The sequence below is a fragment of the Leptodactylus fuscus genome, chromosome 5, assembly GCF_031893055.1.
Source record: "Leptodactylus fuscus isolate aLepFus1 chromosome 5, aLepFus1.hap2, whole genome shotgun sequence".
Taxonomy (NCBI): Eukaryota; Metazoa; Chordata; class Amphibia; order Anura; family Leptodactylidae; genus Leptodactylus; species Leptodactylus fuscus.
Genome location: NC_134269.1, coordinates 137,786,902 through 137,799,850, shown reverse-complemented (window position 1 = coordinate 137,799,850; position 12,949 = coordinate 137,786,902). Strand labels below are relative to the sequence as shown.

At 38.7% G+C, this 12,949-nt stretch overlaps 1 protein-coding gene across 1 annotated transcript; it reads left to right on the top strand.

The window, feature by feature from the left end:
• Positions 1–3,325: 3,325 nt before the first annotated feature.
• On the top strand, positions 3,326–12,611 carry DBX2 (developing brain homeobox 2). The gene is made up of 4 exons (XM_075275871.1): positions 3,326–3,653; positions 8,161–8,256; positions 10,807–10,994; positions 12,300–12,611. The coding sequence occupies exons 1-4, from the start codon at positions 3,326–3,328 to the stop codon at positions 12,609–12,611; spliced, it is 924 nt and encodes a 307-aa protein (XP_075131972.1).
• Positions 12,612–12,949: the final 338 nt, after the last annotated feature.

Here is a 12,949-nt window from a genome sequence, read left to right as displayed (position 1 = left end):
GCGTTTACCGAACAGGAAAAATATTTTTATAGATTTGTACAGCGGGCGATTTCAGACGCGGGGATACCTAACATGTATATGTTTCACAGTTTTTAACTACTTTTATATGTGTTCTAGGGAAAGGGGGGTGATTTGAACTTTTAATACTTTTTATATTTTTTTATATTTTTTTTTACTTTTTTTTATTATTTTTTTTGCATTTATTAGACCCCCTAGGGGTGTTGAACCCCAGGGGGTCTGATCACTAATGCAATGCATTACAATGCTAATGCATTGTAATGCATTGCAAAAAATCATCCTTTCTTTTGCAGGCTGCATAGACCAGCCTGCAAAAGAGAGGATTTGCAGACAAGCCTGGGAGCCTTGTACAGGCTCCCGGCTGTCATGGCAACGGGATGTCGGCCCTGGAGCATGTTCCAGGAGCCGGCGATCCCGGGCAAAATGGCGGCGCCCATGCGCCGCCGGGATAACGGCACCTCCGGCGCCTTTGACCGCAGCGCAGGAGAGGTTAATGCCTCCGATCGGTCCGGGGACCGATCGGAGGCATTAGAGCCGGTTGTCTACTGCTTAAAGCAGTAGACATCCGGCGGCTATGGCGGCAGCCCGGCTCCCGGGCGGTCGCCATAGTTACAGACCCGGCATGCGCCGTACTATTACGGCGCATGTCGGGAAGGGGTTAAAACTCTGCTGAAACAAATCACAGCAATTTTAAAGTCTTGAAGTAGCTTTGCATACGGTTTTTGTTTTTTTTAAGATATTCATTATGTAAGCATAGTAGCTTGATGTTGTGGTAATCCAATTTCTATTCTTTTTCCACCCATTTACTTCAATGAAACAAAAAGTAAGATAAAGTAAATACAAATGTGTTTGCACCTTTTATATGCAGCAATGCATGTCTTAGAACTTAGTAGGAACTATCCTTCTGTACTGATGGCATACAATGAATATAAGGTAACCCCAATATATTCTGTCTAGAAAGGCAGAAAAAAAAACACTCTTTTGGCCTCTGTGAGTATAATGGGAGCCTGTTGCTATGTTTACCCAATGCACCAAGAGAATTCCCAGCGCATACAGTAAGCATGCAAGTGGATGCTGTATTAAAGGAACCTAGCCTAGGTTCACATCTGCACTCTGGTTTCTGTTCGGTGGGTCCACTTGGTGACCCCCCGAACGGAAACCTAATCTACATAAAAAACTGACACCTTAGGAAACCCATGGAGCCCATAGACCGTCATAGGGTCCCTATGGTTTCTGCATAGTTTCTGCCCAAAAAGGGCTAAAAATGAGGAGAGAAATGAAGGAAACGGAATCTCCATACAGACACCAGGTGCAGATGTGAATCGAGCCTAATATTAGTATTGCATGTACAGTAAAGCTCTGAACAGAACTACACTGGTTTCTTCTACCTTGCCAACAATATTTTTAATAGTCAAAAACCAATCACCAGCGATGATCTGAAATAAAAAATATGGTTAATAACTAGAGATGAGCGAGTAAAAAAAATCTGCATTTTACAATACCTGCAGGGTATCTACCGCATTGCAGAAAAATATCAGCAGTGGAAATGCTGCGATTTCAAAAACTGTTACGTTTCTGTAAATTGCATGTCAATTATACCAACAGAAACTCGCCTGGCGTTTTCTGTATAGGAATAATAAACACAGAAAGCCTGCAGAGGAAAATTATGAACATTTTCTGTGAAAAACACTGCAGAAAAAAAGACTCTTTTTGGTTGTGGCTTGCTACTTGGGGGCTTTATCATAATATTTAATTTCACTTATTTTAACTCAGATGACAATCTCCATGTTGTATGTTTCATACTAAGAGTTATCATACCTTTGGAGTAACTTGTCAATCTGTTATTAATAGAGATGAGCGAGTACTGTTCGGATCAGCCGATCCGAACAGCACGCTCCATAGAAATGAATGGAAGCACCTGGTACTTCCGCTTTGACGGCGGCCGGCCGCTTAACCCCCCGTGTTGCGGCTACGTCCATTCATTTCTATGCGAGCGTGCTGTTCGGATCGGCTGATCCGAACAGTACTCGCTCATCTCTATTAATAACAGACTGACAAGTTACTCCAAAGGTATGATAACTCTTAGTATGAAACATACAACATGGAGATTGTCTTCTGAGTTAAAATAAGTGAAATTAAATATTATGATAAAGTCCCCAAGTAGCAAGCCACAACCAAAAAGAGTCTTTTTTCTGCAGTGTTTTTCACAGAAAATGTTCAGAATTTTCCTCTGCAGGCTTTCTGTGTCTATTATACCTATACAGAAAACACCAGAGTTTCTGTAGGTATAATTGACATGCTGCAATTTACAGAAACGTAACAGTTTTTGAAATCGCAGCATTTCCGCTGCTGATATTTTTCTGCAATGTGGTAGATACCTTGCAGGTATTGTAAAATGTTGATTTTTTTACCGCTGCCAAATTGCAGCATTTTTGCAACATAGGGCCCTGGCATTAAAAACATTAAACACCGTTTGTATAAAAACCAAACCATGAGCAATCTGTGTATAATGGATCTTTGTTGTACAGATCCTTATTATGGGCTCTATAACATGTTGTTGGTCCATGCTGATTCTATACAGGCAGAGTTTTAACTCATGGATTACAGACCATATGAAATTATGTCATATTCCAGCATGTGGAATGCTATAAAGTAAAGTTTCAAGGGTTGACTATGGGTTGCACATGGTGCGGTTCACATAATATGGACCCAAAAGACATCTATGTGTCGCTGTGCCAGAGCTATCCATACAGTTTTGCTATATGCATAAACTGAGTAATAATGAGTTCCGTTCAATGTGACAAATAACATGTATGGATGACTATGGACTATTGATCAGTGTAATAAACATGCTCCACAATCTCATGAAAACATCTCTGTATATGATTTCCTTACCATTTACACAGCAATACAAAGTTGTTAAACTTTTTAAGGCCACAGAGCGTGTAATGCTCATATTCTCAGTAACTGCTGTATATGGATATATGCCTTTCCCCTTAAAGAACAGCAGCTCCTATTGTAGAGGACTCAGTATAGCAGCTCCAGGCTGCATATAATCCATGAGCAGCAGTTAATTGTTGTCCATGCCATACCCACTTGGTATAGTGAATGAATGAATGGACTGGACACACCTTCCCCCCGAAGAGCTGCTTTTCTTATCTCAGAGGAGGCTTCATAGAGCTTCATCTGTAACTGCAACTATTTTAGTGACATTTCCCTGTGTACAAACCAAGGCTGGTCACCATAAACTCTGCTTTGACCGCAGCCACTTTTGGACTACTACAGAGAATATAATTGTGTTTAGAGGATGATGCCTGGAATTTTGTCATCCCATGTTGTGAACTGGGACCTGATGGCACAGTCTCCATCACCCTACCACACCAGGGAGCCTCATGGTTGTGGAGGTATAGGTAGAAGTTTCTTAATTGAAAATCTGTTGAGGGATGTTGAGCAGCCTGCTATGAAGTATGTTCCTGTAACTTGCAGCACTTTGCCAGGAACACTGTGTCCTGCAGCGGAACAAATCAGCCCCTTGGGAGGTACATATCCTGCAACATGGGCTTTTCACCTCATTAATCCATCAGATGGGCTTCAGGTTCCATATCTCCAAACAGCTGATCCCCTCCCTACCACAGGTATGTTCTGTCTGATATAATATACTGTATAGCCAGTCTCTGTGTATATGCTAATGAACATGTGGTCAGGCTTGGATAGGATATATACAAAACCTATTGACGTATATACACAATTGTGTTATAGTTATGCTAAAAGTAAAATGTGACAAGTTGATATAAAATTATTGTGCATCAAAATGATTGAATATTTGAAATACCTTACCTATAAAGTGTCATTACAGCGGTAACCTACTGACTATAGTTACACTTAATGATGTTTGTTCAATTTTCTGCTGGAAAGTCACACCATGAGACGTCTATGTAGGTAATGGAAGTGGCCAAGTAATTCACACCAAATTAAACAATAATATGATTAATTAATGAGACGATGATTTACCATTCTCCCGAAACCAGCCAATTCAGCAGCTGGCACGTACCATCTGTTCTCATGTGATGATTGTACGCTTGTAGATAGTGGTTAGAGAATGAACCATGACCATGTATTTTGTATCACCTGGTGCTTTTCTACCTGATAATCTCCCATTACTGCAATACTAAATCAGAATTCTCTAAGTGATATGTTTGTGGGTTTTGTCATTGTGATTATTATTCTAACATAAACATGCAATGCAACATACAAACAATACATGCAACTACTAAGTGAGAAATATGTATCATTTTGTTATAATTTCATAAGCCGCAGTGTGATGTGATTCTTACAATGTATTAATTTTATTGTACCGAAAAGTAAAACTTGATAACTTAGAATATTGTAATAATATATCTGTATTCACATAATAAAACTTTACATAGCACACTTTTTTTTATAGGCAGAGGCATTTTTTCGATTTTGTTTTGACTCCTCTTCTTCCAAAACCCCATAACTTTTTTTTATTTTTCCGTTCACAGACCCTTATGAAGGCTTAATTTTTCTTCATAATGGTATCATTTGTTATTCTGCACAATATACTGGAAAGCTGAAAAAAAATCAGAAAGGGGAGGAACTGGAGAAAAAGTATATTTGTGTGACTTTCTTACAGGTTTTGATTTTACATTTTTTTTTATTGTACAGCCAAAATGACATCACCTGTATTCTATGCTTCCGTACAATTCAGAGGATATCAAATTTGTACAGTTATATTTACATTTTAACCCCTTAACAAAAATCCAAAAGTTTGCAAAAAATCTTTTTTTTCTTAGTTGCCATATTCTGACACCTGTAATTTTGTTATATTTCAATGTACGGAGATGCATATGGTGTCTTTTTTGAGTGGCCAGGTGTACTTTTAAGTCATACCATTCGGGGGAATGTGTATTGCTTTGATAATTTTTTTATTAAAATTTTTTATCAGAGGCGAAACAGCAAAAAATGGTGTCTTTTTTTTCCTACTACAGCATTCACCATACGGGAAAAAAGCTGTTTTTATGAGTTTGTAGAGCAGGCATTTTCAGACACTTGGATACCTAATGTGCATGCGTTTCATGGTTATTTTCTACTTTTATATGTATTCTAGGGAAAGGGAGGGGGAGGTGATTTGAATTTTTAATACTTTTTATTTTATATTTTTGTAGTTTTACTTTATTTATTAGACCACCTAAGTCTATTGAACCCCAGGGGGTCTGATCACTATTGCAATACATACAATACAATGCAAAATACCAGCATTTATATGACAGGCAGCATAAAGCAGCCTGTCATACAAATGAATGCCGGACAAGCCTTCAATAAGATCACGGCTGTTATGGCAATGGATCACCAGCCCCATATCTCGTTCCAGGTTCTGGTGAGCCTCATCCAAATGGCGGTGTCTCCACCAGGGACCTTAAAGCCCACAATACAGCAGAGACTCAGTGGTTATGGCAGCCACTCAACTCCTGATTTCGGCGTATGTCGGGAAGGGGTTAATATGACTTGTACCATGACCATGGATTATTTATAAAGATAATACAAAATGCTATGCTTATTTGGTAGTAGTATGGCCATTTGAGCATATATTGGAAACGTAGCCTATTTTTATTTTCCGGAAAAGGCTTTATAACATTCTACACTCACATTTCTAGTGACTCGGCTTTTACCAGCTTACCCTTCATTCACATCTGCGTTCGGGAGTCTGGCCCCCCCCAACGGAATACCGAACACAACTGCAAGTGGTGTGCATTGAAAGCACACAGACCCCATAGTCTGTGGGGTCCGTGTGCTTTCACTGGCAAACCACTTGCAGTTGCGTTCGGTATTCCGTTCGGGGGGGGGGGGGAGTCTGGATGGAATACCAAGACAGATATGAACCTTAGTGTTAGTTAATTGTTTATCATGTTGCTGCTTGATAAGAGAACAGCTTCAGTAGTGATCATATATATAGATAAGTCTTAGTATAGACCACAGGGTACAATAACGTGCCTCATAGTGTGCATCAGTTCCCAGTTCTGGTCACTAATAAATACTGTAAATAATAATTCTGAAGTGAGCTTCAGGTAAGCCCTACTGCTGAAGCCCAGTGCATATATTGTACGTGAAAACTTGGAGGCCCACTGGAAACACCACGTAATTCTTATAAAATACATATTCTACAGCACTTTACAGACACTGACAGTCACTGTAGGGCTCACAATCTACATTCCCTATCAGTATGTCTTTGGAGTGTGGGAAGAAACCGGAGTGCCTGGAGGAAATCCACATAAACACGGGGAAAACATACAAACTCCTTGCAGATATTGTTCTTAGCAGGATTCGAACCAAGGACTCCAGCGCTGCAAGGCTGTAGTACCATATCTCCCCTCCCTAGATCCTAACTGTCCAAGTTCTTCCAAATGTAATAGGATGTACCAGTTGATAAATATTGAACAAGTTGAGCCAGAAAGGTATACACAAGTCTGATACATGCTGGTTTATCTATGTGCAGACTATTATGCATATTGTATCTGAATAAACTGTTTGTACACAATATACAGTAAACTAAAAAGGGTCAGTTGTCAAATTAAATGCTGCCGGGAAAACTGTGGCAGAAAACGCTGTTCTTCCCATAACGCTTTACACAGAGAGTTTGCAGAGTTTTTCTCTGTAAACTTTCTGCTTCTACTATACCTATACTATATGCCAGCATTTCCATAGGTATAATTGACATGTCTGCTGCGGATATTTTTCTGCAATGTGTGGATGAGATTAGCCAGAATCCCATCCACTTTTCCAGCACAGTAAAACACCATTTCCAAATTGAGTCGTTTATGCTACATGGCGCCCTGGTCTTAGGCTAAGGCCCCACGTTACAGAAACAGAGTCTTTTCTTGCAGTTTTTTGCAGTAGTTTTTTTTTTTTTTATAGACAAAGTCAGTAGTTGATTTATCAGAAAGGAATCGTCTAAATACTACTTTTATATTTTTCATTCCTCTTTTCAAGTCATAACTGACTTTGGCTCAAAAAAAACCACAGCAAAAACTGCAACATAAAAATGCTGCATTTTCACAACGTGGGGCCTGACGCTGGTTTCACACCAGCGTCCTGTCTCCGTTCTCAGGTTTCCATCTTCTGCAGACAGAAGATGGAAACCTGACAGACCGTGTCCGGCCGCGAGCACCAGTGAGCGTTTTGTGCTCTCCGCGGTGAAACCGTTTTTTATCAAACTGGACAAAAGTGCTGCATGTCCAACTTTGTGTCCAGTTAAAAAAAAAACAAAAAAAAAACGGTTGCGTCACGGAGAGCTGAAGACGCTCACGGGCGATCACGGCCCGGACACTTTTCAAACCCATTCATTTGAATGGGTTTGAAAAATGCCTGCAGGTTTCCATCTCCTGCCCAGTTTCGGGCAGGAAACGGAAACCGGCATAACAGAGACCGGGCGCAGATGTGAACGAGCCCTTATCCATATTCCCCAAGCGGACTCCCCGAATGGAATAGTGAACGCAGATGTGAACCATGGGCTGTATGGGAGAGTGATGAGAAACCATGCCTCAGAATATGAAATATGAACTGCATTTCCAGTATTATACATTGATCTATGCTACTCAGTAAAATCTTCAAAAATTAAGTATATATTTTGATCATTTATACTAACCAGTTTCTTATAAAAGATGACTGGACCACTAAACAAGATAAGTATTTGCATGGTAACATATTTCCATGGTGACCATGTCTGCATAGATTGTAAGCTCTTGTGAGCAGGGTCCTCACTGAAAGCATTTGAATTGTTTAGTTATGTTTTTCTGTAATGAATAAGTTGAAAAGTGCTGTGGAATATGTCAGCAAGTAATAAGTATATAAATAAAAATGATCAATATGAAGATTATTAGTGTAATTCATAAAATATAATAAACTTACTTTCAGCATGTTATTTCTAGCACGAACAATCATTTGTTACTGACATCATGGACTACATTTTAACCATTAAAACCTCTGCCTTTTGAATAAACGTCACTTTTCTACTAATGTGCTTTCTCTTCAGATTAATCCTGATTATTCTTGTCACTTTTTCAATGAATGAAATTCTCTTGGTGGATTACATTGAAATGTATGCATCCATTTGTACTTTTGCAGGTGTTTCTAAATACTTCTATCTACAATCACCGCCATTCTACGCTGCCTGCTGTGGTAGGTCCTGTCAGCACCCAGCCTCCCCCACTGCTTTTCCGAGTAAGTCTTTATGCTTCATCAGTAATGCTTCAGTTATTTTGTAAACCAGAGCAGCAGGATTTAATGGGTCCTAGAAAGCTAATTGGTGATGCAATAGTGAGACGCTAATTCCTAAGAAAAATCACAGCAGTCTTATTCAGCGTCCCTTCTGAAGATTTATCCTATATAGGAACTGAACAATTGAAAATGCCCCAATGGAAACTAAACCGGCTATACAAGAGGCTAATAGCTTCCTTGTTCCCAAAATATCTGGAACTCTTGCATTCTTCATCTTTGACACAATGCTTAATGTACTGCTAAGGACTTATACTAAATTAAGGATAGATGTAAATCGAGTGTTTACGTGATAGATGTCATATGAAATGACTTTGATAGGATTGTATGTAGTATATTGCTAGATTTACAATATAATATATTTTTAAATATATAAAAAACATCTATAAGTCAGTAAAAATAATGAACAAAGAGACACCCAAATAAATTGTAAAAATTATTATTATTATTATTTTAGTCATTTATTTCCAGCTTCAAAACATCCACTTGAAGTTTTAGTCTTAGGCAGGCTACACTATAGGGTAATTTTGCTGGCTTTAATAAAGTTCAACAGTTGTTAAAGTGAATAGTTTGAGACAAGTGAGGCAATAAATGGTGGTCGTTTAATGAGCTGCAAGCTTAAGAGCGGCTCTGAAGGGGGCTGATACTTTCCCACAGAGCATCTTACCATGCCTGGATTGCATTAGAATGGATGACAGTACCATGACCAATCGCCACTTTCTCTTTACTCATCCACACGCGACTTTACCACAATTTTTCACTGTGCAGATGAACTTTAGGGACCATTTCATGCTGAAAAGGCCTCGGCAAGGGTCATTTGCCCTTTTGTACAGCTATGAAGCATAGAACTATATACAATCCTTTATCCTCTGTCACATTCCAATAGGACCTCTGAACAGCATTTAAACACTTGAGTGAAAAATAAAGCAGTGAATAAAAATGACTTTTATAGACTCTTTTAAGCTCATCTTCTCCTGTAACCTCTATTACCTGAAAAGGGATTAAAAGCGTGAGATGAGTATATAGAGAAACTGGTTGAATACATAGGTCACATTATCAACTGCCAGGACTGTTTATTAACCCAGACTGATGCCCAGTTTTCACAGTGTCCTATTAATTGTCCATTTAACAAGGAGGCAATGAATGACAATAGAAAAATGAAAACCATGACTAAACCTTTTCCTCACTCCATGGTGGTCTACCACAAAAAGTCAAATCAATATTGCTGTACACATTACGGAGACACTTCTCGCTGCAACTGTAAGGAGCAATTTATTAGGGCTTGTTCACACCAATTTGTTTCAATTGAGACAAAAGCAACTTCTGATGCATCAAGAAGGAAATTGTGCTATCATCACATGAATGCTAAGTTATTACATGAAACACACTGCTTGGCTTCTGATATTGATGGTGACATACTCTATTAGGAATAGTTAAATAGCACACACACCATTGCTAACATAATGGTATAAATTAGCCCTAAATATAACATTGCACAAACAGTGGTACAATCGACATAGACAATAGAAATAGTAGAGAATCTGATTTATTATGTTGTATATCACTTTTTTTCTTAGTGTCTGGCACCAATATCTTATGCTCTATGTGTGTCGGTGTTCTCCAGAATAGAATATGATAGCTATTCAGAGGTGATAGTTGTCGGCCATATGATCATTTTCATTTGACCATCTGCACTGAACTCCCCATGAACAGCTCCTTCATATTGTGCCACCATAAAACTGTATTATGAAGATGGTCCCCTAGAAACAAAGGGTATTACCATAATATAATGTCCGACGGGATCTGTCAAGTTTTCTTTCTGATGGATATATACAGAATACAACCTCAGATGCCTCCATATAAAATTGTAGGCATATAGAATTATATCATGACACCATAGAAGCCAGTGGGTGCATACTACAGCTAAATATAATATGCTGATAGTACAGAATCGTTGTATGGATATATGCATATTCTCTTAAAGGGTTTGGTCCAACCTTTAACGTTTCCTATTTCTACAGGATAGGGAAAAACATGCTGATTGGTTCCCATAAGCCTGTCCAAATTGTAGCGGGCAGGTGAATCATGTATACTGCTGTCCATGGCTATCTCTGATCCTGCATTAGAGAATGAATGGAGCTACAGTGCGCATGCGCAGTCTTGTGATCCATTCAGACAGAGGAATAAGACGGACCCCAGTTCCCATTATTGGTGGGGTGCCTGGCGATCAGAATACCTGATCGGTATGCTACTCCCTATCTTGTGTAAAGGATTAAAGCCTTTTATGTGTATGCTATAGGTCAGTGGAAAATGTAATAAGTGTTAACCACAGCTAACCTCTGATCATTTGTGACAGGGCTAGTATAATACATTATGTATGTAGTAAATTACTCTAAAATTATTAGTATTAATTATAGTTCCTTATGAATTCAATAAACAAGAGCATTCTGTAACAATAAAATTGTTCATTTAGTCCACTTCTTTATTTTTGTTAAGGAAACACTCGTGAACTTCATGTACTACCTAAAGATTCCAACTCCAAAACAAGAAGAGTAATCTTAAGACGAGCAGTGTTTTCTGATGATCAGAGAAAGGCACTTGAGAAAATGTTCCAAAAACAAAAGTACATCAGCAAAGCTGACAGGAAAAAACTTGCAATTAACCTTTCCTTAAAGGAGTCTCAGGTACAGTGCATTATGACAAAAATCTATATGTCACGTCAGTTCTTATATTGTGCTGCACTTCTTACTACTATTAAAACTATTTCCTAAAATGTCTGTATTAGCAGATTCTGTAATGAAGCTAGAGACTAGAGACATATGCTAATGATTTTTTATAGCTTTACCCCATCTTATATATCTGTATACTGACACTGATGATCTGTTGTTAGAGCTCTCACGGAAGAACAATCTGAGGTGGCACTATTACAAACTGATTTTAATTTTTTTTAAAGGGGTCCTCAAGAACTTATTGATGGCCTGTTCCCAAGATAGATGACCTATAGCCCTGATGACCTATTTAAAAGATAGGCCAGCAATGTTTGGTGGGGGGTCTAAACACCAGGACATCTGCCAAGCAGCACAATAAAGGGTCTTTGGTGCCTATGTAAAAATGTAGGGATCCCCTCAATGTGCTGATCTTCGGGAGTCCCAGGAGTTGGCCTTTAGCTTTGAGGCTTGAATTACCATGAAGATGCCACAAAAGATTTTCTTTTTTGCCATATTTTCTCCTTAAAGAAACTGATTAGTGTATGGTCAGTTAAAGCAATAAACAAATGTTGACTACTTTGCCTTCCCTCATACTAACTTTATATGGGTAGATTGAAAACCGTATGCCATGCCTTCTAAGAAAGTGATAGGTCTTACTGTTGCTAAGGCCCCACACAGTAAAATACAGCTGAAAGATGCTGCAGAAAAAAAATGAGCAAAAACCCATTCCTTTTCTTTCCACAGCATTTTTTCACACAATTTCTGCTGTATTTACCTCTGCATTTTTTTCTTCCAATATTAAATCTATAGAGAAACCACTTACGATTCACAACTGTATTGCAGTCTATGGGACTTTTGCAACATAACTATTGAGGCTGCTCATAGTTATTTTCTCATGGCAGGCCTAGGAGCCTTTATAAGGCTCCCAGTTGCCATAGGAACAGGATAGTTTCTGCAATCTCGCCGTGTGGAAGCCGACCTGTAATGCTAAAGACTTGGGGCTGGTGAGGACTGGCCCCGGGGTTTTTTTTTTTTAAACCAGTAAGTGCAATACCTGAACTCACAGTGAACTCTGATTGCAGCATTAGCTCCAGGTCTCCTCTGTACATTACAGCAGATACCCCGTAGCTATGGCATTCACCCTGCTTCAGAGCCACCACCATCTTTAAAAATCCAGCATCCATGATAGTATGGCAGATGTCAGGAAGAGGTTAGGTAGTTTCTAAAAGCAAATAAACATTTACACATCAATCAACAATATCTTATGTCCTGTATTTGCAGGTTAAAATCTGGTTTCAGAATAGAAGAATGAAATGGAGAAATTCCAAAGAAAAAGAAGTACTTACCAATCACTGCATAAAAGAAGGCCATTTTGAAGAAAAAGTCTCACAGACTGCTCCAAGTATCCCTAGGTGTTCTATGGAAAGTGATATGTCTGATCTGTTGTGCACAAACAAAATAAGAAAGGAAAAAACATCAAGCAATAGAGTTAAAATAGCAGAACAGCTTGTTCCTGACCTTACAGAACAGTATGCTACAGACTTACATCGCAATAGAGGCAAACAGCAATGGCAGACAAAGAAGGATGTTTAGCTGTTCAATAAGTGTAAAAGCATTTTCGAGGCTCCATTGAATCTAAAGCATAAAACATACTATATAGTATGACAGATACATGTTACATGGCCATGAAGGCACCGCTATATTCCTTAGCTATAGGATTGTGTTTGGATTCAAACAGAATTACTAGTTGTGCAATATTTCCTGCTCATGATAGTGTAAAATACAGAACTGTCCAAGGGAGACCAAATTGCATGAGAACCCTGTATATAGAACTATATAATGTATAGAAAGACAAAACAGAAGGAAGACTATTGGGAATAAAGCCCAAGCAGATATTCACATTTTTATTTTTATGAAGACTAACACTGCTA

Excerpts from the sequence above, each read along its gene's own strand:
- DBX2 (XM_075275871.1), top strand. The coding sequence starts at position 3,326 with ATGATGCCTGGAATTTTGTCATCCCATGTTGTGAACTGGGACCTGATG. Across the intron at positions 8,257-10,806 it reads CTCCCCCACTGCTTTTCCGA|GAAACACTCGTGAACTTCAT; the intron begins GTAAGTCTTTAT and ends ATTTTTGTTAAG. Across the intron at positions 10,995-12,299 it reads TTTCCTTAAAGGAGTCTCAG|GTTAAAATCTGGTTTCAGAA; the intron begins GTACAGTGCATT and ends CTGTATTTGCAG.